This window comes from Meriones unguiculatus (assembly GCF_030254825.1).
Source record: "Meriones unguiculatus strain TT.TT164.6M chromosome 13 unlocalized genomic scaffold, Bangor_MerUng_6.1 Chr13_unordered_Scaffold_37, whole genome shotgun sequence".
NCBI classification, from domain to species: domain Eukaryota; kingdom Metazoa; phylum Chordata; class Mammalia; order Rodentia; family Muridae; genus Meriones; species Meriones unguiculatus.
This window is the reverse complement of record NW_026843647.1, coordinates 2,639,796-2,665,741: the sequence shown is the minus strand read 5'-3', so window position 1 is coordinate 2,665,741 and position 25,946 is coordinate 2,639,796. Positions and strand designations below refer to the sequence as shown.

The 25,946-nt window shown below is 39.6% G+C and overlaps 1 protein-coding gene across 1 annotated transcript in view; it reads right to left on the bottom strand.

The window, feature by feature from the left end:
• Positions 1–25,946, bottom strand: part of LOC132650993 (zinc finger protein 160-like) — a 128,269-nt gene that overhangs the window by 55,446 nt on the left and 46,877 nt on the right. Inside the window, exon 5 of the mRNA XM_060376317.1 lies at positions 7,358–7,372. Within this exon, the coding sequence (XP_060232300.1) occupies positions 7,358–7,372 (15 nt within the window). The remainder of the gene's footprint in view (positions 1–7,357; positions 7,373–25,946) is intronic.

Sequence of the window (25,946 nt, the reverse complement as noted above, 5' to 3'; positions counted from 1 at the left end):
GACTATTGTGAATGGTGTAGGTTCCCTAATTTCTTCATCAGCTCATTTCTCGCTTGTGTACAGGAGGGCTACTGAAATTTTTTAATCAATCCTATATCAGCTACTTTGCTGAAGCTGTTTATCAGATGCAGGAGTTCTCTGGTGGAGTGTTTGAGGTCACTTACATGCATTACCATCTCACCTGCAAATAGCAATATTTTGACTTCTGCCTTGCTGATTTGTATGCCCTTGACCTCTCTTAGTTGTCTTGTTGCTCTAGCTAGAACTTCAACTACTATTTTGAAGAGGTATCTAGAAAGTGGATATCCTCTTGTCCTTGATCTTACTGAAATCACTTTTGAGTTTTTCTGCATTTAGTTTGATGCTTGCAATCAGCTTGTTGTATATGGCCTTTGTTAAGTTTAAATACGGACCTTGTGTCCCTGATCTCTCTAAAACTTTCATCATGAAGGGATGTTGGATTTTTGTTAAAGGCATTTTATGCATCTAGTGAGATGTTCATGTGATTTTTTTTCTTTGAGTTTGTTTACATGGTGGATTACACTGATGAAGTTTTGTATAATGAACCATCCCTGCATACGTCGGATGATGCCTACTTGGTCATGTTGATGATGTATAGGATGTGTTCTTGGGTTCAGCTTGTGAGTATTTTAATGAGTATTTTCCTTTGCTGTTCATGCATGAAATTGGTCTGAAAATTTCATTCTTTGTTGAGTCTGTGTGGTTTAGGTAACAGGGTGACTGTGGCTTCTTAGAAGGAATTTGTCAATTTTGCTTCTGTTTCTATTTTGCAGAATACTTTGAAGAGTGTTGGTATTAGCTCTTTTTTGAATGTCTGGTAGAATTCTGCTCTAAAACTGTCTGGACCTGGGCTTTTTTGGGGGGAGGGGGAGATTTTGATGACTCCTTCTATTTCCACAGCTGTTATAAGACCTTTTATACTGTTTCCTGATCTTGATATAGTTTTGGCATGTGAAATCTATCAAAAATCATCTGTTTCTTTATCCCAATTTGTGGAATACAGGCTTTTGAAGTAGAACCTAATTATTTTTTGTATTGCCTCATCGTCTGTTATGTCACCCTTTTTGTTTCTGATTTTGTTAATTAGGATACTCTCCCTCTGCCTTTCAGTTAGTTTGGCTAAGAATTTGTCTATCTTGCTGATTTTCTCCAAGAACCAGTTATTGGTTTTATTGATTCTTTGTATCAGTCTCTTTGTTTCCATTTTATTGATTGCAATCCTGAGTTTGAATATTTTCTGTCCACTACTCCTTCTTTGTGTGTTCACTTCCATGTGTTTGAGAGCTTTCAACAGTGCTGCTACATTACTCATATGGGATCTCTCCAATTTTTTTATGAAGGCACTAAATCCTTAAGCTTTTCTCTTACTACTGCACTCATTGTGTCTCATAAGTTTTGGTATGTTGTGTCTTCGTTTTCATTGAACACTAGAATGTCTCTATTTTCTTTCTTTGTTTCTTCCCTGAACCAGTAGGGTTGTTCAGTTTCCATGATTTTGTAGGCTTTCTATTGTTTCCCTTGTTGTTGAAGTCCAACTTTAATCCACGGAGGTCTGATAAGTTTCAGAGTTTATTTCAATCTTCTTATATCTGCTGAGGCTTGCTTTGTGAATGAATATATGTTCAATTTTGGAGAAGGATCCATGAGCTGCTGAGAAATGTTCTGTAGCTATCTCTTAGGTCCATTTGATTCATGATATTTCTTAGTTTCTTTATTTCCACATTTAGTTTCTGTCTTCACGATCCGTCCATTTAACATAAGGATATGTTCATTATCCTTAGATATCAAGAAAATTGAAATCAAAAGTAGTTTGAGATATAGTCTAGAAAGAGTCACAATGACCAAGAATAGTCATACACTGCTAATAGGAGTACAAATATGTCTAGCCACTAAGGATATGCTTGGGTCAGTTCTTCACCAGGATGGGATTTGTTCTGCATCAAGAACTAGCTATACAACTCTTGGGAATATATACAAATGATGCTTCATCCTACCACAGAGACATTTGTTCAAACATCTTTATATCTGCTCTAATCCACATAACCAGAAATTGGATATAATCCAGACACCCATCAACAGAAGACTAGATACAGAAAATGTGGTACTTTTACACAATAAAATATTACTTAGTCATTTTAAAAAGTAAATCATGTAATTTCAAAGCAAATGTGTATTTACAGGTAAACTAGAAAAAAAAATCAGTCTGAGTTCAAAAATACAAATATGGCTTGTATCTACTTACATGTTAACATTACTTGTAAAGTGAATGATAAGCATGCTACAGTACATAAAACCATGTAGTATTCCAACCAACTGGGATCCAAGAAAAAGAAGCAAATGGCTTTCCCTAGGATAAGACAATAAAAAATATATATTTATAGATGGATGCTGGGCTCAAAAAGAAGAATCAGTTGGAAGTGGGGAGGGAAGAGGGCAATGTTGAATGTAATACAAGGAAACACAGGTAAAATTAAATGTCATTTGAATGTTACTGTAGTAACAATACAGTAGAAGCTTCCTAAAATATTTACATTTCTGAAAGTCATTTGATGAAATAATATGAGAGTCCCAACAGGATTTTACTTTTAATCAAATGAAGATTTCAATACTGGGAATGGGTTATATCTACTTGAGGTTTTGGCTAAAGGAGTATTATTACAATGCCCAAACAATGCAGGTTTTGTCAAGATTTTAGGTCGCTCTCCATTGCAAGGCCTTATTGCTGAATACAACACTTATGCATCACACTGAACATAGAGAAATCGAGCATACATAGAAATTTCAGTGTGTGCATATATATATTTTTATATAATATAATTTATAAAAATATAATAATAATCTATAAATAATAGTACTTTATAAAATAATGATTTATATAAAACAATAATTTATAAAATAATAATATATGTTACATAATATTTATAATATGAATTATATATACATATTTATGTTTGAAATTATATATATACATATATATGTATAGAGATATATAGATAAATAGAGAGATAGATATGTTTTTGTGTGTAATCTGTATATATTTTAAAAACTCCATTAACCAAAATTTTGCAAGATAATACATAGAACATGTCAATTTTTTCATTTCATTTGTTTGTTTATGTAGTACACAATCATGACATCATTTTTTCTCATGTTCCTCCCTTCAAAGCCTCTTGAACTTTTTGCTGTTTTGGAAATTCATGGCCATGTTTTCATGAATTGCTTTTTCAAAAGCAAGTTATCAAAATTTAATTTGCATTATACTGTATATCTTGTATTATAATAACAATAATTTATAATACCATAATTATATAAATTATATTATATATATCAATTGTATTAATAAGAAATAATATTACAGGAGAGGAGAAAAAGCATATAGATGAAGTATTATTCTGTTGTTGTTGTTAGGAGACATCTGCCTGAGTCCCGCCATCTCAGGACTTCTGCTGCCATGTTCAAAACTAATTTCATACTCACAGTCCCCGGAACCTTCTCCTATCCTGATTTTTCATGTGTTTCATATTTGCTGTTAATCAGGAAAAAATGTAAAGAACGAAGTTGCTGATCATCTAAACTAAAGCACAGAAGTTGTGAATGTGTTTCCTATCATGACTTAAATTCACTCTGATCACCTTTCCCCCCTTTTGTTCCTGTGTAATTCTAAATTTGGTGCCAGATGTCCAGGAGGAGATTTTATGCAAAAGCTGAGTTAAAACCTTAAGCCCAGGTGTCCTGGATAAGGCTGAGTCACCAGTGTTTACTTTCTCAGTCAAAACCTCGTGTCAAAGTATTATTGGAAAATGCTACCACCGGCTCTGCTTCCCCTTGACTTGTGGTTCCATCCTATAAAAAAATTGTAGAATTTCACTTTAAGGTCGTATTTCAGCTCTCAAATCTGTTCTGAGGACCTGTCCAATCCCTAGCAGCCTGAGTACAATAAGATTTTGTCTTTGCATAAACATTTACTAAGATAAATATTCAGAGAATTAGTCAGTGCCCAAATCTGTGTTACTGCCCATGACTGGTCAGTTTTTGCCCCCTAGTTCAAATAAAGTTCTTGCTTTGATGGGCTTTTGCAACTTCTTAAATTGTTTTGGTGTTTCAGACCCCAACATTGTGTATTATTGTGTATTATTGAGAATGTGGAATGGCTGGTGCAAGAGTATACTAATAGCAGAACACAAATTGTGAGACGAAGGCTTAAGACTCATAATACTGTAAAAGGGTGAGGAAGAAAATCATCATCTGTACTTGGCTATAATATATTTACTTTTTTTTACAACTTTATTTTTATAGCTGCAAGGGAGTGCTTCTGAATGGCAGACACTAGAAACTGATATTACCAGTCTGCTTCTTAAAAAGCACAGAATTGAATATTTTTTGAATTTTGTGACCTTTATTATCTCTGCATTTTAAACATTCAGTCTGTGATTTGACAGAATTAACCCAGAAATGGTAGATGAAATAAAAATTGATGTTCTAAATGAAGCATTTTGAATTGCAGAATTTTTTTCTTTTTCTTTTTGATTTTATTATTATTTTTTTATCAGTTACATTTTATTAACTCTGTATCCCAGCCGTGTCCCGATCCCTCATTCCCTCCCAGTCCCTCCCTCCCTCCCTCATCTCCACCGTGCCCCGTTCCAAGTCCACTGATGGGGGGCCCTCCTCCCCATTCATCTAATCCTGTTTTATCAGGTATCTTCAGGACTGGCTGCAAAGCCCTCCTCTGTGGCCTAACAGGACTGCTCCTCCCTTCGGGGGGTGGGGAGACCAGAGAGCCAGTCATTGAGTTCCTGTTAGAAATAGTCCTTGTTCCCCTCACTTTGGGAAACCAATTGGTTACTGAGCTACCACAGGCTACATCTGAGTGGAGGTTCTAGGTTATATCCATACAAGGTCCTTGGTTGAATGTCAGTCTCAGAAAAGACCCTGTGCCCAGATATATTTGGTCCTTGTAGAGCTCCTATCCTTTCCCCATCAGACTAACTCCCCTTCTTTCTTATGATTCCCTGTACTCTGCCAAAGGTTTGGTCATGAGTCTTTGCTTTGAAAACACTGCTAGTTAGAGTCTTTCAGATGCGCTCAGTAGACTCCTGTCATACGTTCAATGCACATCCCATCTGTCTTTCTAAACGAGGATTGATCATCTTACCCCATGTCCGCTCAATTGATTATCTTTTTTAGGTGTATAGATTTCATTATATTTATCATATCTTATAGGTCTATATAAGTGAGTATATCCCATGTTTGTCTTTCTCCTTCTGGGATATTTCACTCAGACTGATCTTTTCTAGATCCCACCACTTGACTGCAAATTTCATGATTTCCTCCTTTTTGATTGTTGAGTAGTATTCCATTGTATAAAAATACCATAATTTCTGTACCCATTCCTCTATTGATGGACATCTGTGTTGGTTCCAGGTTCTGGCTATTACAAATAAAGCTGCTATAAACATGGTTAAGCAAGTATCCCTTCTGTTTACTTGAGTGAACTTTGGGTATATACCTAGGAGTGGTATAGCTGGGTCTTGAGGAAGCACTATTCCTAATTGTCTTAGAAAGCACCAGATAGCTTTCCAGAGTGGTTGTACCAGTTTACATTCCCACCAGCAGTGGAGGAGGGTTCTCCTTTCTCCACAACCTCTCCAGCATGTGTTGTCACTTGAGCTTTTCATCTTGGCCATTCTGATGGGTGTAAGGTGATATCTCAGGGTCGTTTTGATTTGCATTTCCCTGATGGCTAATGAGGATGAGCATTTCTTTAAGTGTTTCTCTGCCATTCGATATTCCTCTGTCAAGAATTCTCTGTTTAGCTCTGTTCCCCATTTTTTACTTGGATTACTTGGTTTGCTGCTTTTCAGCTTCTTTAGTTCTTTGTATATACTAGATATTAGTCCTCTGTCAGATAAAGGGTTAGTGAAGATTATTTCCCAATCTGTAGGCAGTTGTTTTGTTTTGATGACAGTGTCCTTTGCTTTACAGAAATTTTTCAGTTTCATGAGGTCCCATTTATTGATTGTTGCTCTTAGAGCCTGTGCTGTTGGTGTTCTGTTCAGGAAGTTGTCTCCTGTGCCAATGATTTCTAGGCTGTTCCCCACTTTTTTTTCCAATTGATTTAGAGTATCTGGTTTTGTGTTGAGGTCCTTGATCCACTTTGACTTTAGTTTTGTGCAGGGTGATAAATATGGATCTATTTTCATTTTTCTGCATGTAGACATCCAGTTGGTCCAGCACCATTTGTTGAAGATGCTGTCTTTTTTCCATTGAATGGATTTGGCTTCTTTGTCAAATATCGAGTATTCATAGATGTGTGGGTTCATTTCTAGGTCTTCTATGTGGTTCCATTGATCCTCCTTTCTGTTTCTATGCCAATACCATGCAGTTTTTATTACTGTTGCCCTGTAGTACAGCTTGAGATCAGGGATGGAGATACCTCCAGATGATCTGTTGTTGTACAGGATCGTTTTGGAGATTCTGGGTTTTTTGTTTCTCCATATGAAGTTGAGAATCTTTTTTTCAAGGTCTGTAAAGAATTGAGTTGGTATTTTGATGGGAATTGCATTGAATCTGTAGATTGCTTTTGGCAGGATGGCCATTTTCACAATGTTAATCCTACCAATCCATGAGCACGGGAGATCTTTCCATCTTCTGATATCTTCTTCGATTTCTTTCTTCAGAGACTTGAAGTTTTTCTCAAACAGGTCTTTCACTTGCTTGATTAGAGTCACACCAAGGTACTTTATGTTATTAGTGGCTATTGTGAAGGGTGTTGTTTCCCTAATTTCTTTCTCAGCCTTTTTTTCTTTGGTATACAGGAGGGCTTCTAATTTTTTTTTAGTTGATTTTGTATCCTGCCACTTTGCTGAAGGTGTTTATCAGCTGAAGAGTTCTCTGGTTGAATTTTTGGGGTCGCTCATGTATACTATCATATCATCTGCAAATAGTGACACTTTGACCTCTTCCTTTCCGATTTGTATCCCCTTGATCTCCTTTAGTTGTTTTATTGCTCTGGCTAGGACTTCAAGTACTAAGTTGAAGAGATATGGGGACAATGGACAGCCTTGTCTTGTCCCTGATTTCAGTGGGATTGATTTAAGTTTCTCTCCATTGAGTTTGATGTTAGCTATAGGCTTGCTATATATTGCCTTTACTATGTTTAGGTATGTGCCTTGTATCCCTGATCTCTCCAAGACTTTAAACATGAATGGGTGTTGGACTTTGTCAAATGCTTTTTCGGCATCTAAGGAGATGATCATGTGGTTTTTCTCCTTCAGTTTGTTTATGTAGTGGATTACATTGATGGATTTCCGTATGTTGAACCACCCTTGCATGCCTGGGATGAAGCCTACTTGGTCATGGTGGATGATATCTTTGATGTGTTCTTGGATTCGGTTTGCAAGTATTTTATTGAGTATTTTTGCGTCAATGTTCATAAGAGAGATAGGCCTAAAGTTCTCTTTTTTTGTTGGGTCTTTGTGTGGTTTAGGTATTAAGGTGACTGTGGCTTCATAGAATGAGTTTGGTAGTGTTCCTTCTGTTTCTATTTTGTGGAATAGCTTGAGGAGAATTGGAGTTAGCACTTCTTTGAAGGTCTTGTAGAATTCTGCGCTGAAGCCATCCGGTCCAGGGCTTTTTTTGGAGGGGAGACCGTTAATGACTGCTTTGATTTCCTTGGGAGATATAGGGCTATTCAGTCTTTCTACCTGATCTTGACTTAGTTTTGGTAGATGGAATCTTTCAAGAAAATTGTCCATTTCATTTAGATTCTCAAATTTTGTGGCATATAGGCTTTTGTAGTATGACCTAATAATTGTTTGGATTTCCTCAATGTCTGTGGTTATGTCCCCATTTTCATTTCTGATTTTGCTGATCTGGATAGTTTCTCTCTGCTTTTTAGTTAGTTTGGCTAAGGGTTTGTCTATCTTGTTGATTTTCTCAAAGAACCAGCTTTTTGTTTCATTGATTCTTTGGATAGTTTTATTTGTTTCTAGTTGATTGATTTCAGCCCTTAGTTTGATTATTTCCAGCCATCTGCTCCTCTTGGGTGTATCTGCTTCTTTTTTTTCTAGGGTTTTCAGTTGGGCCATTAAGTTGTTTGTATGTGATGTTACGAATTTCTTCTTGCAGGCACTTAGTGCTATAAATTTTCCTCTGAGCACTGCTTTCAATGTGTCCCATAAATTTGGGTATGTTGTGCCTTCCTTTTCATTGAATTCTAGGAAGTCTTTAATTTCTTTCTTTATTTCTTCCTTAACCCAGCTGTCATTGAGTAGTAAGTTGTTCAGTTTCCATGTGCGTGTCGGCTTTTTGTTGTTTCTGTTGTTGTTGATGTCTAACTTTAGTCCATGGTGGTCAGATAGTATACAAGGGATTATTTCAATCCTTTTGTATCTGTTGAGGCTTGCTTTGTGGCCCACTATATGGTCTATTTTAGAAAAGGTTCCATGCGGTGCTGAAAAGAAGGTGTACTCTTTTGAGTTTGGGTGAAATGATCTGTAGACGTCTATTAGGTCCATTTGATTTAGGGATTCTGTGAGTGCTTTTATTTCCCTATTTGGTGTCTGTCTAGTTGATCTGTCCCTTGGTGAGAGTGGAGTGTTGAAGTCTCCCACTATTAAGGTATTAGGATCAATGTATGATTTAAGCTTTAATAATGTTTCATTTACGAATGTCGGTGCTCTTGTATTTGGGGCATAGATATTCAAGATTGTGATGTCCTCTTGGTGGATTTTTCCTTTGATGAGAATATAGTGGCCCTCCTTAACTTTTTTTATTAACTTGGGTTGAAAGTCTATTTTATTAGATATTAGGATGGCTACTCCAGCTTGTTTTCTGGAACCATTTGCTTGAAAAACAGTTTTCCAGCCCTTTACTCTGAGGTAGTGTTTGTCTTTGTTGCATAGGTGTGTTTCTTGGATGCAACAGAATATTGGATCCTGTTTCCTTAACCATTCTGTTAGCCTGTGTCTTTTTATTGGTGAGTTGAGTCCATTGATATTGATAGATAATAGTGACCAATGCATGTTAGTTCCTTTTGTAATGGAGTCGATGAACTAACCCTGTTTCATTGCTTGTTTTCTTTTCATTTTTGTTGGGACATTATCTATATGCCCTGTTTTCTTGGGTGAATTTGTTTTCATTGGATTGGAGTTTTCCTTCTAGTATCTTCTGTAGGGATGGTTTGCTGTGTAGATATTGTGTAAATTTAGTTTTGTCATGGAATATTTTGTTTTCTCCATCTATGTTGATTGAAAGCTTTGCAGGGTATAGTAGTCTGGGTTGACATTTGTGATCTCTTAGAGTCTCCATGATACTTGCCCAGGCCCTTCTGGCTTTCATAGTTTCTGATGAGAAGTCCGGCGTGATTCTGATAGGTCTACCTTCATATGTTACTTGGCCTTTTTCCCTTGCTGCTTTTAATATCCTTTCTTTGTTCTGTAGATTTAGTGTTTTGACTATGATGTGACGTGATGTGTTTCTTTTCTGGTCTAGTCTATTTGGAGTTCTGTAGGCCTCTTGTATATTTATGGACATCTCTTTCTTTAGGTTGGGAAAATTTTCTTCTATGATTTTCTTGAAAATATTTTCTGGACCTTGGAGTCTGGAGTCTTCTTTTTCGTGAATTCCTATTATTCTTAGATTTTGTCTTTTCATAGCATCCTTGATTTCTTGGATATTTTGTGATTGGAACTTTTCTGATTTTACTTTTTCTTTGAGAGAAGTATCCATTTCTGCAAGTGTGTCTTCAGCTCCAGAGATTCTCTCTTCCATCTCTTGTATTCTGTTGGTGATGCTTACTTTTGTGGTTCCTGATCTTTTCTCCAAGTTCTCCAGCTCAAGGGTTTTCTCATTTTGTGTTTTCTTTATTGATTCTAATTCTGTTTTCATGCCTTGCATCATTTCTTTCATGTGTTTGAATTTGGATTCCTGTCTCTCTACGATAGCCTCTACTTCTTTTTTCATTTCCTTCTTATATGCCACTAATTTTTCCTCTACTTGTGTATCTATTTGTTTGGCTATGTTTGCCTGTGTTTCTTTAAGGATATTGTCTATTTCTTCTTTCTTTGCCTCCAATTGACTGGCCATCTCTTTGAAAGACTTGTTCATTTCCTCCTTATGAGCCTCAAATAATTGGGCAAGCATGGCTTTAAAATCATTGTCCTGTGCTTCTGCTGAATTGGTGTATCCATCGATTTTGGGGTTTGCTGGTGAAGTCATGATGTCCTGATTTATGTTGGAAGTGTTCTTTCGCCTACCTCTGGCCATTGGCTTATCTGAAACCTTCCCTGTTTGTTTTTGGATTCTGCAGATCAGACTGGTGCTGTCTCTCTCTGGTGTCTGGAGAGTTCTTCAGGAAGCTGAGCACTCTCAGCGTGTGCTGAGGACTAGCTGTACCTGTGGGAGGAAAGTACGCAGGCGCAAACAGGGCAAATGCAAGCGTGTGTGTGCGTGCGCGCGCGAGCGTGTGTGTCTGTGTGTGCAAGTGTGCGTGGATGAGTTTCTCGAGGGACAGAGTGATGGCTAATGTTGAACCCTTGAGTGTGTGGGAGGGGCCTGCACTGTATATGTCGCAGGCGCTAATGCTGATTGCAGCGCAATTTCTGGCATTAACTGTCTTAGCTCCTCAATCAGGTCCACAGGGCAGGAACTTCAATGTCCCTAGTGCCCCTCTGTTTCCCAAAGTGGGTATGTGGGTGGGAGGGGGGTTCGATGCCTGGCTTCTGATTTAGAAGGACCCAGGATCTGGGGAACTGCAGATTCTCAAGGGTGCACTCACTTACAGGCAGGTCTCTTGGTCGAGATCGTGGTATCCGGGGCTCTCTGCTCTCTGGTTTGGCCCTGCTTCTTTGATGTGTTCCGCCAGTTCTGTGCTGCTGTCACTGCCAGGTTCTGAGGTCTTGCTGCAGCTGGAGATTTCAGGGTGGTCACTTCAGCAGGGATGGGGTAACCAGGCTCTCTGTTCTCTGGTTTGGCCCTGGTTAGTCTTAAACTGGAGGGCTGTGGTGCCCCGCCAGTTCAGTACTGCTCCGCTGCCACGTCCCGCTGTAACTGGAGACTAGCTTGCTAGTCCCAATGCTTTCTGGGAAGTCTTGGGATCTCTTCGTTGTGCTCTCCAAGCTTGGGAGGCCCAGTGCCTGGTGTGTCCAGGTTGTATGACGTTTCTGCCTGGTTTCGGTGAGTATATAGCGTATTCTCTGTCACTGTGGGATTGGGCGGGCCGTACCGTCAGTGATGGCGATCCTGCAGAGCTAGTATGGTGTCTAGCAGATTCGCGCCCTGGGAGGATGGTGTAGCGGCTGCGCGAATCTGGGACTCCGGGGCACGTACTGCTGGCTTTTGTCTGCCGCTAAAGTGCTTGGGGCTCCGTCTCAGCGGTTGTATACCCCAGGCAGTTAGGTCTGCGCTGAGAAAGATGAGTCCGCTGTGCCTCTGTGCCGAGGAGGAAGGAGGTCTGGGGGAAGGGAGTGCAGCAAGAACAAAGGATCTTTTCTCTCCTTCCCCAAGCAAGTCTCCGGGTGACCGGAGGCCAAAGTTTTCACCTCCTGCGATGTTCTCTGGTGTTCAGAAAGCCTCGCTGTGGTTTTCCTGGGTTGGGGGTCCTTCCATTCTCCAACTCAGAAGATCAGGTATCCCACCGCTCAGAAACTGTGTGTGCTAGTCGCCATCTTGGCTCCGCCCCGATTTTCAGAGTTTTTATGCATAACATATTTTACACATTTAATAAATTATTAAAGTGTATGCCTTTGCCATGTCAGACAACCCCTAACCAACTGTAATTCCAACTTCATGGGATCCAGTGTCCTCTTCTACCCTCCATGGACATACAGACACACACACACCCACACTAAGCACACATGGACATATGTCTTTTAAAAAGTAAATGTACAATCATCCTCACAACTAGAAAAGCACATTTTTAAGAGGTGCAGCTGAGAGGCACCATGATATTGTGGCCTTGACATGCAGAATATTTCCTTACGTGTTTTACACCTTGCTTCTTAAATAAAAGTTTTTCACATGTTCTCTATACAAAATAAAAATAGAACCCTGTGTCTCCCCACAACACCTGCCCTGTGGATCTTCTGTGGTTACTCCTACCTTCTTTAATTTCTTTTGTTTCAAACCCATTAAGAATTTCTTGTGATGGAGATTTAAAAAAAATGAAATAAAATGAAGTTTCACAACTTTCTCCCATCTCTATTTTTTTAATAAACAGTACTGCATGCCTTCCTTTTGAATGGAACTCAGCAATGGATTACAGGCATGTGCCAGGTGTGGTTCAGATTTTTTGTTTTAATATTATTATTATTATTATTATTATTATTATTATTACTATTATTATCATCATTATTAATTATCTTTTGCTTTTTTGAGACAGGGTTTCTCTGTGTAACCCTGGCTGTACAGTACTTTCATTGTAGATCAGGCCTGCCTGGAACTCACAGAGATCCACCTGCCTCTACTTCCTGAGTGTTGGGATTAAAAGTGTGTGCCACCATGCTTGTCATGATTTTCCTATAGCCCGGGTGAAGTCACACTTTGTGACTTAGGACATGTCCAGAGTTGTGAGTGAAGAGCTGGGAGGGGGTGCAAGCCCTTGTTTTTGGAGACAGGGTTTCTCTGTGTGACCTTGGGTGTCTGGGACTCGCTTTGCAAACCTGGATGACCTGGAACTGACACCTGCTTCCGTTTGCCCCACTGATAGTCACAGGTGTGTGACACCATACTTGGCTTTTTGTTATAATCTTTAAAAATGATTTATAATCTCTGATTATGTGTCTGCCTTCCTGAGACCATCCCTGTTTTGACTGGGAAAGTTGGCCCTCACTAAAAGAAAGGGGGCAGGGACCCCAGGATTCCTTCTCCAGTGATCAGGGACTGGCTAGGCTTTGGCTGAGCAGGAGAATTTAAACTGGACACATTTAAACTGGGATTAAGCTGGGGCCGAGTACGCAATAAACTAGCTTTACTTACTAATGGAGGGTTGTGCTTTTTTTTTCCTCTCCTAAAAAGTGTAAATCCCATTTATTTGTTTGTTTTTATATGTCTGAGTGTTTTGCCTGTGTGGGTAGGTGTGCCTGTGGACCAGGTGGATGCCTGGTGCCTGAAGAGTTCAGAAGAGGAAGCTGCATGCTTTGGAACTGGAGTTACAGATGGGGTGAACTTCCCGGGGGGGGGACAGACCTGGTCCTTTGCAAGAACAAGTGCTTTTAACTTCCAAGACATCTCTATAGCCCCTGATCTATAAAAGGCATCCATGATATTGTCCTCAGTGTTGTGGCATATTGGTAGAAATCCTCTCACGATATTGACCATAAGTATAGAAGGCAGACACTGAAATTTCTGCGATCCTGCGACGCTCTGCAGCCAGCATGACCTTGCCCCTGGTGTTATGGGGATCAGTCAGGAAATTGGTCAAGACACTGCAAAACAACAGCATGCAGGGTGTTGGGAGCCTGGCTTCTGTAAATCAGTCAGGAAAACTCTAGCCAGAAAAGTCTGGTTCAGGGTGTGCAACTCTGTCAACATAGGGGATACATTCCACCAAACTCCACAGACCATAAGTGGAATCCAAGAGCAGATGACGAGGACAGACAGGTGACTGATACCAGCAACCACCTCAGTGTTCCTGAATTAGAATTATATTCACACACACACACACACACACACACACACACACACACACAGAGAACAATATTCTCTCTGTGTCTCTGTCTGTCTCTCTCTCTCTCTCTCAAACACCCCCCCCAAATGAATCACGAACAGAGCCTCGGAGTGGCCTGCTGTGTGATGCAGATGACTGTGCTGTGGTGACCAATGAAGAATAAAGAGCAGAGGAGCAAAAGAAGCAGACAGCTTAGAATGCTGGGATTGCCCTCAACAATGGCACAAGGGTTAGTACTTCACAAAATGACCCCAAACCACAGTTGTGATAATGTAGAAGCACAGAGCTGCACCAAAGCCATGACCAGTGGATTCTAAAAGGCGGGGCAGATAACTTGTTTGAGGAAGTGGCTTTATCTCACAGACACACACTTTTATATTTCATAAAGAGGAAATTGTCAGGCTCCAGTTTTACAGAAATTGTTAAAATGATTGATGTGTCTATTGTTATTAATAAAAAGAACAAAGAAAAAACATGAGGGATATATGTGTCTGCAGAGATACAGATGTTTGCTCACACAGAATACCATAAAAGCATGAAACCAGAAGCCATAATGTACGAAAAGGAACTATATATATATATGTACATATATAAGTAGATATATACATATGTACATATATACACACACATATGTAAATATATAGCATTGACACCCCACAAGTATACCCTTGATTTTTTTCTGTTGCCATATGTTGCTGCTCATGGGACCTACTGGTTAGTCTGGTTTGTTGCCCCAATTAGACCTCCTTGGAGAACACTAAGTTCTTCATTTATTATTATTATTATTATTATTTAAAGACGTAGTGAGTGTATTTTGGAAGGGAAGGGAACTTTATTGATGATCCGTGGTGTAGTTTTCTTTTCTGTGTGTGGAAGATTATTTGAACAGTATTCTGCCTGCACACAGAAGAGGGCGCCAGATTTCACTATAGATGGTTATGAGGGTGCTGGGAATTGAGTTCAGAACCTCTGGAAGAGCAGCCATCCCTCTTAAGCTCTCTGTCATCTCTCCAGCACCCTTATTCTTTATTTTTTAATTCGTTATTTTTTAATTCATTATCTATTTATTAATTTTACATTCCTGTCCTAGACACCTTCCTCCTCTCCTCCCAGTCCTACTCTCCCTATTTCCCATATCACCCCTCACCTGGCTCCTCAGAGAAGAGGATCACCCTCCTCCCCCATGCCCATTCACCCACACCAGCTCATCAAGTCGCATCAGGACTGAATGCATCCTCTCTCTCCTAGCCTGGTGAGGTAGCCCGGACAGGGGAAAGTGAGAGAAACACTAGCTTGTGGGTCAGGGTGCATTCTTATGTGTGTTGGTTCTGCTATGCTTACAAGGCCTTGTTGACCTCATGTCCTTCATCTACTCTGGAGTTTACACTCTGTGAACAGAGTTCCTTGAGCCCTTGGGAGAGGGATTTACTGGAGACATATCATTTAGGGTGTAATAGTCCAAGACCTCTCACTGTATCAAACTAGACATGGGTCTCTGGATTTGTTCCCATCTGCTGCAGGAGGAAGTTTCCGATGATGGCCGAGCAAGGCACCGTTCTGTGAGTATGGCTGTGCTCCTTTAGCACAATTAAATAGCCTAGCCTGTGAAGACGCAGGCTGCTGGCCACCCAAGCAGTATTGGATCAAGGTTCCTTCTCATGGAGTGGGCCTCCTGAAACCCAACCAGATATTAGTTTGTCAATTCCATGACGTTTGTTCCACAAGCACACCAGCAAATCTTGTATTCAGGTCATTGTTGGAGAGTGAAGGGCATATGGCTGGTTTGGTGTGTACTTTTCTCTTCCGGTGGAACGCAGCGTATGTTCCAGTATCATGAACAGTAGTCCATAGAAGGTGAAGGTTCTAGGTAGGCGCCCGCTGGGATTCTCTGTGTCCAATGACTTGCGGAGGTGTTGTCCTCAGCAACAGAATCTTACTATCAGGTTGAGGAGAGCACGAGAGGATGGATACAGGTTGGGTGGCCCCAGGCCCTGCTTTGATCTAGCACAGAGTCCTCCCACTTTCTGACCCCATGGGACTCTGGGAGGAGGCCGGCTCTCAAGACACTCCTTTGTGTGTTCTTATTAAATTGAAATGAATACATAGTATTAAATTAAGCACATCATAGTGACACTTGCACCACCAGAGGGCACTGGATCCCTTGACAGGTAGGTTGAGCGCCACTCACTGGGGATGGAACCGGCACCTTGGGAAATGACAGGGATTCAGTGTCACAGAGCTCTGGCAGTTTGGATGACAGGTGTGAGACACTGAGTCCGGATTTTTGTTTTTGTATTTTTAGATTCATTCATTCATCCAGCCATCCATCCAGCCAGCCAGCCAGCCAGCTAGCCAGCCAGCCATTATCCATCCATCCGTTCATTCATTCATTCTACAGCATTCTGCCTGTGCACCAGATCTCCTTACAAATGGTTGTGATCCACCATGTAGTTGCTGGGAATTGAACTCAGAACCTCTGCAAGAGCAGCCAGCACTGTTAACCAACGAGCCACCGCTTCTGCCTTTGGCTTCTTCTTCTTCTTTTTAAATCTTTAAAAAGGATTTATTATCTGAATTGGCGCATTTCTGCCTAAACAATACAAGCCCTGCTTTGACTGGGAGACTCGAAATTTCTTTTAAAAAGGGGGCAAGGACAACAGGATCCCTTCTACATGGACCAGGGACTGGCTGAACTGCATCTGATGAGGGAAATTCAAAGTACACATTTTTTTTTCCTGCATACAAGCAGCTTCCAGCACCCGGGTGGGTTTACTTTCGGTACCAGGGGCGGGGCAATGACGCCATGATTCGGCTCCGAAAGGTGCGGAATTCTGAAGACAACGAGGGCCGCAGGGCGGGGACGTTAACAGAATACTGGGGACAGGGAAAACCGCTGTGTGCACTGTGGCAATGGAAAGGGCTTTGGGGGACACTTCTGGGTTCTGGCAAAGCTGCAGGAGAAGGAAGGACACAGAGGATGGCGTGAGAGGGTGTAAGCAGTGCGCACAGCATTCTGGGAAATGTATTTCCGCGTACGCGACTTGGTATAGCAGAAGAAAGACCCGGCTATGTGACTACAAATAATCCCAGAAGGCCTTGCTCCGAGGCCCGCCATGTTTGTAGTTCTCGCAGAGGCTCATGGCCGGCACAATGCACTCTGGAATTGTTTGTAGTTCCCTGACTACAGAGATCTCCAGGTCTGTCCTTCACGTCCGTGTCTGGGACATTTCATCATGAGTTCAGTGGTCTGTCGTAAGGATGTTCACAATCGTACGAGATAAAACAGATAATTTTTGTCTATAAGACACCTATAATACAACGTGAGTGGCTAGATTTGGGGCCGAAATGCAGTAGATAGATTTAGAGCCTGGATGGCTCCTAAGAGGGTGGATGGGGTGGGGGCTTTTGGACAGGACTGTGGTGAATGTTAAGTGGAACGCGAGCACCCACAAGAATACATGCCATGTCTTCAATGGCTTATGTACTGTTGAAAAAGCAGGCACTTGAGGAAAACTATAAGGTTATGTTCCAAGAACCTGACAGTCGGTGGAAATTGAAAGTTCAAGAGTTAGCAGGGCACCTCTTCGTTTTCCTAGTTCCGGAATCATTCTGTATCCTGTTATTTTCTGGTTATTTCAGACTGAACAAACAGCATCTTTACGGGCTGGAAATGGACCGTAGTTTTCAGGTCAAATAGGTAATAGCATATAATTTTGAGGATTCTCTTAGAAAACCCTTACCAATAACTCAAAAGCTAACTTCTCATGACTTGTGTTGGAGTTCTTGTTAGATGGAGGGACCATTGTCATCACAGGGGCAAAGGTTCATTTAAACTAAATTTTCATTTTATACAACTTATATGGATTATACATATCTTAGGTAGATTGTTACTAATGTGATTCCGTGTTACTTTTTCAGACATCCTTATTGTTATTTTACCTTCCTCCCTTTTGTATTTCTCTCAGTCTCACATCCTAATTATTATAATCCCCTCATGTTCTTCCCTTTTCCTCTTTCAAATCACTGAAACCCTTCTACTTCCTACTGTTCCCACAACAACTCCATTCTCATCTGGGAAATGCTCTCTTTCTCATTCCTTGTTATTGCAATTACTGCCAGATATGAACTCACATCTGAGTACATACATACTCAGATTAGAGCTAGGAACCTTAGAGGAGAGAATATGTGAAGTTTGTCTTTCTGTGTTCGGATTACCTCATATAACATGATTTTTTTTCTAGTTCCATCTCTTTACCTGCAAAATTTTTATACTACTCAATAGCAATTCATTTTAAAATCATGAGCTAAAGAGGTAATATTTAGTTCATTTTTCAGGCTATAATATAATTATATCATTTTGTGTCTTCTCTTTTCTTCCCTCCAAACCTTCCCACATACCTCCCCTGCTTCTCTCTTAAATCCATGGTATTTTTTTTTTCGTTAATTGCTATTATACTCTTAACATTAATTGCTCAGTTTAGTAATGTGACTTCCATGGATGTTTTCAGGGCTGATTGTTTGGTGTTGGATAACTGAGTGTATGCTCTTTCTTGGGAAGAATATTCATCCCACTCTCTGCCTTTATCAGTTTCCTGTAATTTTTGCATACGACTGAGGCCAATGGTTTCTTTCTGGAGCACGTTCACATGTCTTATATTTTTCAACTTCCAGTCCATGTTTATGCAGGTATATTGGTAAGTCTTTTTTTTTTCTTTATTTCTTATATTTGGTAAGTCTTATGGCTGTGGCTTCTGGTGTTATTAGGAGATACACTACCAAAACCTACTGTGATCCTCTGCCTCATATATGTTTTTCATCACCTGTGCTGCATGATCTCTGAGCCTTAGATCTGGGAACTGTTTTGTAGATATGTGTGAGTGTTCTCCAGAATTCTGCCTTATGATTGGTTGTGCTTTTCAGTTATGGTTGTTTGTGTAAAGAAAAGCTTCTTTCATCAGTCATGAAGTGACGAAACTTTACTTATCTGTGAACTTTACTTATCTGTGTGCATTATTAAAAATATTTAGGGTGCGATGTTTATATTCATGAATGGACTTACATGTATTATAGGGATTTTATGTAGATAATTCAGAGAATGGTTGCTTAAAACTCACAAATATTTACTGTTATTTCACTGACTTCCTTCTTTTATATAGTTATCCATCTTCATATTTAGAGTTCCTCCCCCACATTATCCCAGTCAGATCAATTATACCCTGCCATTGTATGTTTTCTTGTTCTACAGTTATTCTGTGGTGAATACTCACATCTGAACATTTGGAGCTAGATGCCCCAGAGTATAGAATGGGAGATATTTGTCTTCGGAATATGGTTACCTTAATTATAATTTTTTCTGACATATATTTATGTGTGATATTTTTCTTATCGATTTATCATGTTAAAGATATTTATGAGTTTCTATTTCTTACCTATTGTGAATAGAATAATAATGAACATGACTGAGCAAGTATTTCTAAATGGGATAGCTAGTTATTTTTACATATGTAAAGGAAAAGAGAACAGGGTCATGCTGTAGATTTATTTATATCTTTTGCAAAATTCTCTATACTGATATCTGGAATGGCTCAAACTGTTTAAAAGTCCGTCCTCTTAGCAGAGATTGATTTTTTTGCCTGTTATAAAGAGAATCTCAAATGCCACCCAATGCCCTGTTATACTCCCCAAAACAAGAAAGAGAAGAACTAATTAGTTCTTGTACTCCTTATCTCAGTTACTGTCGTGTAATTACATTTGGAATATTTATATTGTTTATGAATTGAATTCATAAGTAACATGCATAACATACTAAAATTTTAGCAGCAGCTTCTCTTCTGAAATAAAATGTCTGTGATTGTGAGACAAAGTGAGGGGCTCTTCTTTTTGTTTAAATATACATTTCAGAAAAAGTTTCTGAAGAGTAGGTAAATACTTTATTTTTAGTATACTAATGAGTTTTATTAGAGAAACCAATACATCAAAATGATCAGTTTTTGTATGCTATTTTTTGTTTTTCAAACATCTCAATGAGTTTTTATCAGGTTTTAAGAGAATAATGTAGCACTTTGGGAAAAAGATGCACCCCAACAGCCCTGCACTGGAAGCCAAGATGGAGAAGACCTCCACAGCCACCATGGCTTTGCCCTTGGTGCTCAGGTAGACTGGGATGAAGGTGACCCAGACACTGCAAAACACCAGCATACTAAATGTCAGGAACTTGGCCTCATTGAATGTGTCAGGCAGGTTCCTCACCAAAAAAGCCACAGTGAAGCTGCCTAAAGCCAGGGTTCCTAAATAGGCCAGCACACAGTAGAAAGCAGTAACTGAGCCCTTGTTGCATAAAATGATGATATGATCATATTCAGAGTGTGCATCTCTGTCAGTATAGGGAGGTGAGGTTCCCAGCCAGACTCCAGAGAGAACGAGTTGGATCAGGACACAGATCGGGATGACAGCATTATAGATGCCTGAGACAAACAACCTTCTCATTTTTCTTCCTGGTTTCATGACTCTAAAGGCCAGGATTACAGTTATAGTTTTTGACAAAACAGTGGAAGTAGCCAAGGTGAAGACAAGTGCAAATGTTATCTGTTGAAGTATGCAGGAGGTTGTGTTTGGGCGGCCAATGAAGAGAAAGGAGCAGAGGAAGCAGAGTAGGATGGAGATGAGCAGTATGTAGCTGAGAGTCCGGTTATTGGCCTTAACAATGGCTGATTCTCGGTGTTTGAGAAAGATCCCCAGAACTGCAATTGTGCTGACAGAGAAGCAAAGAGCTGTGCATGCCAGAGCTATGCCCAGAGGATCCTCAAATGAAAGGAAGGTCACTGCCTTGGGCAGGCACTGGTTTCTTTCAGGGTTTGGGTACTCTTGAATTGGGCAAGGGATGCACTCCTGCTGATCTGTGTGGAGAAATTGGATCAGTATTTCACCTTATACTAGTACATATTCATTGTACATTTAATTCATTAAACTGCTTTCCAATGATGTGTGTAACATGTTGTATTCTGCTTCCTGTTATTGCCAAGGACATAAACTCTCTATAATTCACATTTCTACTTTTTATCTTGTTTAATTAAAAATAAGTTTTCTGCTCAACAACTTATCACTGTTTCTCTAGAGTAGTGAAACCTATTTTACTCATATTCAGATAAATTAATACTGTCAAGTAAGCCTTCAAATTCTTTCATACTTTCAGTTTCTAAGTATGTGTACATTATATTTTGATGACATCAATGTATAAAAATGAACTTCCTTGTTTCCATCATCATGGGTTCTTTTCATTTTACTTCTTACTCACTGTTTCAGTGGTTATTTCTTAATCTGACTCCTATAATTTTTCTAAGGTAACATGATGATAAGTTAGGTCCCATTTCCATGAACTATGGAACAGTTCTGATTTGGTGGTAAATATACAACCCTTGCATCAACAAACACCAGCTATAAGCTCAGACCAATTATTACTGATCTCAGCTGTGAACGTTGGAAATAAATTTCTATAGTCTTTGACATCCTTTGACTCAGGACAGGACTCTTTCTCTTTCATTATTAATTCCAGAATAATCCTGGGAATTGTTCTAATTTACACTCTTGTTCTTCCAGTAATATTTTGAAGACTAAAAAAATAACCTACATGACATAAATACCATAAATCTATAAAAATGTTAAATCAGAAAGGGAGAATGACACAGCCATTTTCATTGAAATTTCTGAGAGTCATGAAGCACAGTTCCTTGGTGCTATTCCAGCAAAGCTGTGCAGATTGTTACAATCATTGTTCTTCCGTCTCTAACTTCTGGTTTTTGTTGGATACAATCATTGTTCTTCTATCTCTAACTTCTGGTTTTTGTTGGGTTTTTTTTGTGTGTGTGTGTGTGTTGCATTACTGTGGACTTTCTTCACTATGATTTAATTTCTGTTTTTTTCTACAGGAAAATTATGTCTAAGTCTTTTTAAAATTAGGCATTTTTAAATTAATTGTACTTTATTCACTTTGTAGCTTGGCTGTAGCTCCCTTGCTCATTCCCTCCACACCTTCCCACCCTCATTTCCTTCCATTCCCCTCTCCAAGTGTGCTGATAGTGATGTCCTCCCCTTCCCTCTGACCATAGCCTATCTGGTCTCATCAGGACTGGCTGCATTGTAAGGAGAACAGGGACTGTCTCTGACATAACCTCAGTGGCTGGCTCTTGGATCACCTCCCCTGAGTGGGGAGCAGCCTTACCAGGCCATAGAGGAAGACAATGCAGCTAGTCCTGATGATACCAGAGTCTTATGAAAATACTAAACTTAACTTTATCTGTCCACTGTTTGCAAAACTTCTTTATGCCCTGGAGATTATTAAGCAGAGGTAGCCATATAGGGAGATGAAGCCATTATTTCAGGAGTTTTCTTGGAGTATGTGCCCCTAAATAGTATATTGGTGCAGGGTAAACAAAGGCAATATGGGAACCCTGAGAGGCCTGGAGATTCAGGTATTGATTTAAGATGCATTTATTATAGGCTTAGACCTCCTGGAAAATGTAGCTTAAAGATTGAATATCAAGGAGGGTATACTCCTCATGGAATGAAACCCAGTAAATAAGATAGATTGACTTAAATAAACATTTTTCTACATTGTAGCATAGATGATGATACATATAGTAAAAGGAGCTATTTGTTTGTATTTGCTACGCATAAAAAGATCAGTTAAAATATTTTCTGTTTCTCTGGACTGCACTCATACTGTAAACAATTCCAACCTAAAAGCAGGCTTTTACATATTAAATGTGTTTTCTTTGAAGGAGACATTCTTTAGATTCCTTAAAGTACAGTTATAGGGCTAATAATGATAATCAAATATGTTCTGTATGTTCTTTTAAAATTGTAACTTATCTTTTATCCCTGTATAATGAAAAAAATCAAACACCCATTCTGTACCACTTGTATAATCATTAATCTGTGTTTGTACTGTGAAACTTCTATAAAGAAACAAGAGCCTTGTCAGCAATAAGTCAGAGCCAATAAAACGTCTAAATTTTAGGAGTCAGCTTCTATATTCCCCTAACCACCTCAGCTGACTAATTCCCTGTCCTCGCTGACCCCTGATCTGCTCTCTGGAGCACCCTGTAGACAAACACCTCTCCTTTCAATGCTTAGGATTGCCCCACAGAAAGGCTCCTGGAACAAGCTCACAGAGAATGAACTGCCAACAATAGAGCATGCATGGGACAGATCTGGGCTCCCCGCACATAAAGACTAAGTTGTGCAGCTTGGTCTTTATGGGAACACCTAACAGCAAAACTAAAGCTGCCTTTTGTAGCCTCAATAACAGAAGTTGTAATAACCTTATTGCAACTTTAAATGCCAAGGCTGGTTGATATCCATGGGAGACTTCTATATGCTTTTTGAAAAGAATGGTAGAAGGGGCATATTGGGTTGGGAGGTGAGGTGAGATAGAGGGTCTGGGAGGAGAGGTGTGAACAGAAGCTTGATAGTACACCAACAAATTAATAATATAATAGAAAGAAATAATAACATTGTAATAGAAATGAATGAAACAGAAACAAAGAAAACAATACATAGAATTAAGCAAAGGAAGAGCTGGCTCTTTCTGAAGATAAACAAAATTGACTGACCCATAGCTCAAGTAAATTAAAGAAAAAAATAGAGTACTCAAATTAACAGAATCAAAATTTACAGAAAAACATTACTACAGAAACCAATAAAATTCAGAATATTCTAAGGAAATATTTTTAAAACATACTATATTCCAGTAAGCTTAAAAATGTACATGAGATGGATAAGAAATATTTTTAAGACATACTATATTCCAGTAAGATTAAAAATATACATGAGATGGATAAGTTTTAGATTTGCCCAAGCAATCATTATTCAAAGATAAATTTGAAAAAAAAATCACAACCCAAATAGACCTGAACAGACCCATGAGGAAATTCAAAAGGTCACAAAAGGCTCCCACCAAAAGAGAAAAGAAGGATGAAAGATCAAGAAATGGAAAATTTAGTATGGTGGAGACCACTGTGCCCCATATCTGAGGGGCAGAGATTGAGATAATCTGAGACCAGTGTATGGACAGGTGGTTAGATCCAGAGCATCAAGTTTGCTGCTTCCTGATCTGGACAGGTCATCCAGGGAATTGAGTTGATCTGATCTAGGCCCCCTGTGGCCATCTCATGGATCCAGGAGTAGTAAATTTTGGACCACCTGCCCCTTCACATATTCCAGTGAGTTTGGATCCCCATATTTAGGGACTCTGTGCTCTAGCAGCCAGATTTCAGATCCCTCCTGCTCCCTGTGTGCCAGCTTCATGATTACTGGGAGAGCATCCCACCCACCAAGCCACTGTACTTCTAGTCACCACATGGAGAGCAGGTGAATAATAGAATTTCAGAAATCCCAGATCCAAGAAGACAGATCTCAGAGGAATCTGAGTACAGGGAACACAGTTTGGGGCAGGCCTGTAAGTGGCAGCACAGATTTATTCTGAGGAATCCCAGGGATGCCACCTGGGGCACCTGCACCTTGATAATAATGAATAACAGTACCTGCACCCCAAAATTCAGGGTTCCAGTGCATGCACACCCCTGTCCTTCAATTCACCAGCCTCTACACGTTTACACTGCCCTGTACCTTGCCCTTCAAGATGCTGTCATCTGAACCATCAGCACCCATTGAGCCACTGTACATTTGACATCTTCCTGAATACTACTCTAAACTCCAAAGACAGGAGGATCCAGTCTTTGTTGCAGTTTCCAGGAAAAAAAAAAAAAACAGGTAAGGCTACAGACCAGATGGCTAAAGGCCAGCATAGAAACACAGTCAACAAAAACTGAGACATCCTGACTCCACCAGAACCCACCCCCAAGAGCAATGGATATTCTAATAAAGCTGAAACACAGGAAAACAACATTAAATCTATGTTTATGCAGTTATTAGAGACATATAAAGAGGAAAAGAACAAATATCTCACAGAAATACAAATAAAGACAAGGCAAACAAAGGGTTCCAGTGCATGCACACCCCTCTCCTTCAATTCACCAGCCCCTACATGTTTATGTGTCCGTACACTGCCTTGTGCCTTCCCCTTCAAGATGCTGTCATTCTTTGTATCTTAAGATGGACCCATTCTTGAGCCACTGCACATTTCACATCTTCCTGAATACTGCTCTAAACTCCAAAGACAGGAGGATCCAGTCTTTGATGCAGTTTCCAGTAAGAAACAGGTAAAGCTACAGACAAACAGATGGCTAAAGGCCAACAGAGAAACACAGTCAACAAAACCTGGGACATCCTGGCTCCATCAAACCCCCCTCCCCTGAGAGCAATGGATATTCTACTACAGCTGAAACACAGGAAAGGGACATTAAATCTATGTTTATGCGGTTATTAGAGACATATAAAGAGGAAAAGAAAAAAAAATGTGTCACAGAAATACAAGGAAAGACAAGGCGAACAGAGAGGCCATCATAGACAAGAAACCACAGTTAAACAGGTGAAGTGAATTATTAAAATCTTGGAAAGAGGCAGGGAGGAGATGAGGGAGGGAGGGTAAGATTGGGGAGGGAAGGAGGGATACAGCTGGGATACAGAATTAACAAAATGTAACTAATGAGAAAAATAAAATAAAAGAATATTCAATTCTTGAAAATGGAATTTGAATAAATAAGGAAACACACAGAAAACCCTGGAGATGGACTACGTAGAGAACAAATCAAGTACCACAGAGATAAGCATGACCCACAAAATATAAGAAATGGAGGAGAGAATCTCAGGCATTGAAGATACAATTGAAGAAACTGATCTATCTCTTAAAGAAAACATAACAATTAGAAAAGTTCAAGGACTCCTTGAAAATGTGAAACACAAAAACAATAGGAATAGACTAAATAGATTATTCCAGACTCCAAGGTGCAGAATATATTTTTAATAAAATCAGAAGAAGATTTCTCCAACCTAAAGAAAGAGATAACCTTAAACATCCAAGAGGCTTACAGTACACCAAATAGAGTAGAGCAGAAAAGAAAATCCTTTTGCCATAAAATAATCAAAACAATAAATCTACATAATGAAGAATAAAATATCAAAAGCAGCAAAGGAAAAAGATCAAGTGACATAGAAAGGCAGACCTATCAGAATCACACCAGACTTTCCAACAGAGATTATGAAACCCAGAAGGGCCTGGGAGAATGTCATGTAGATGCAAAGAATTCACACATGCCAAAGCAGACTACTGTACTAAGCAAAACTTACAATCAACACA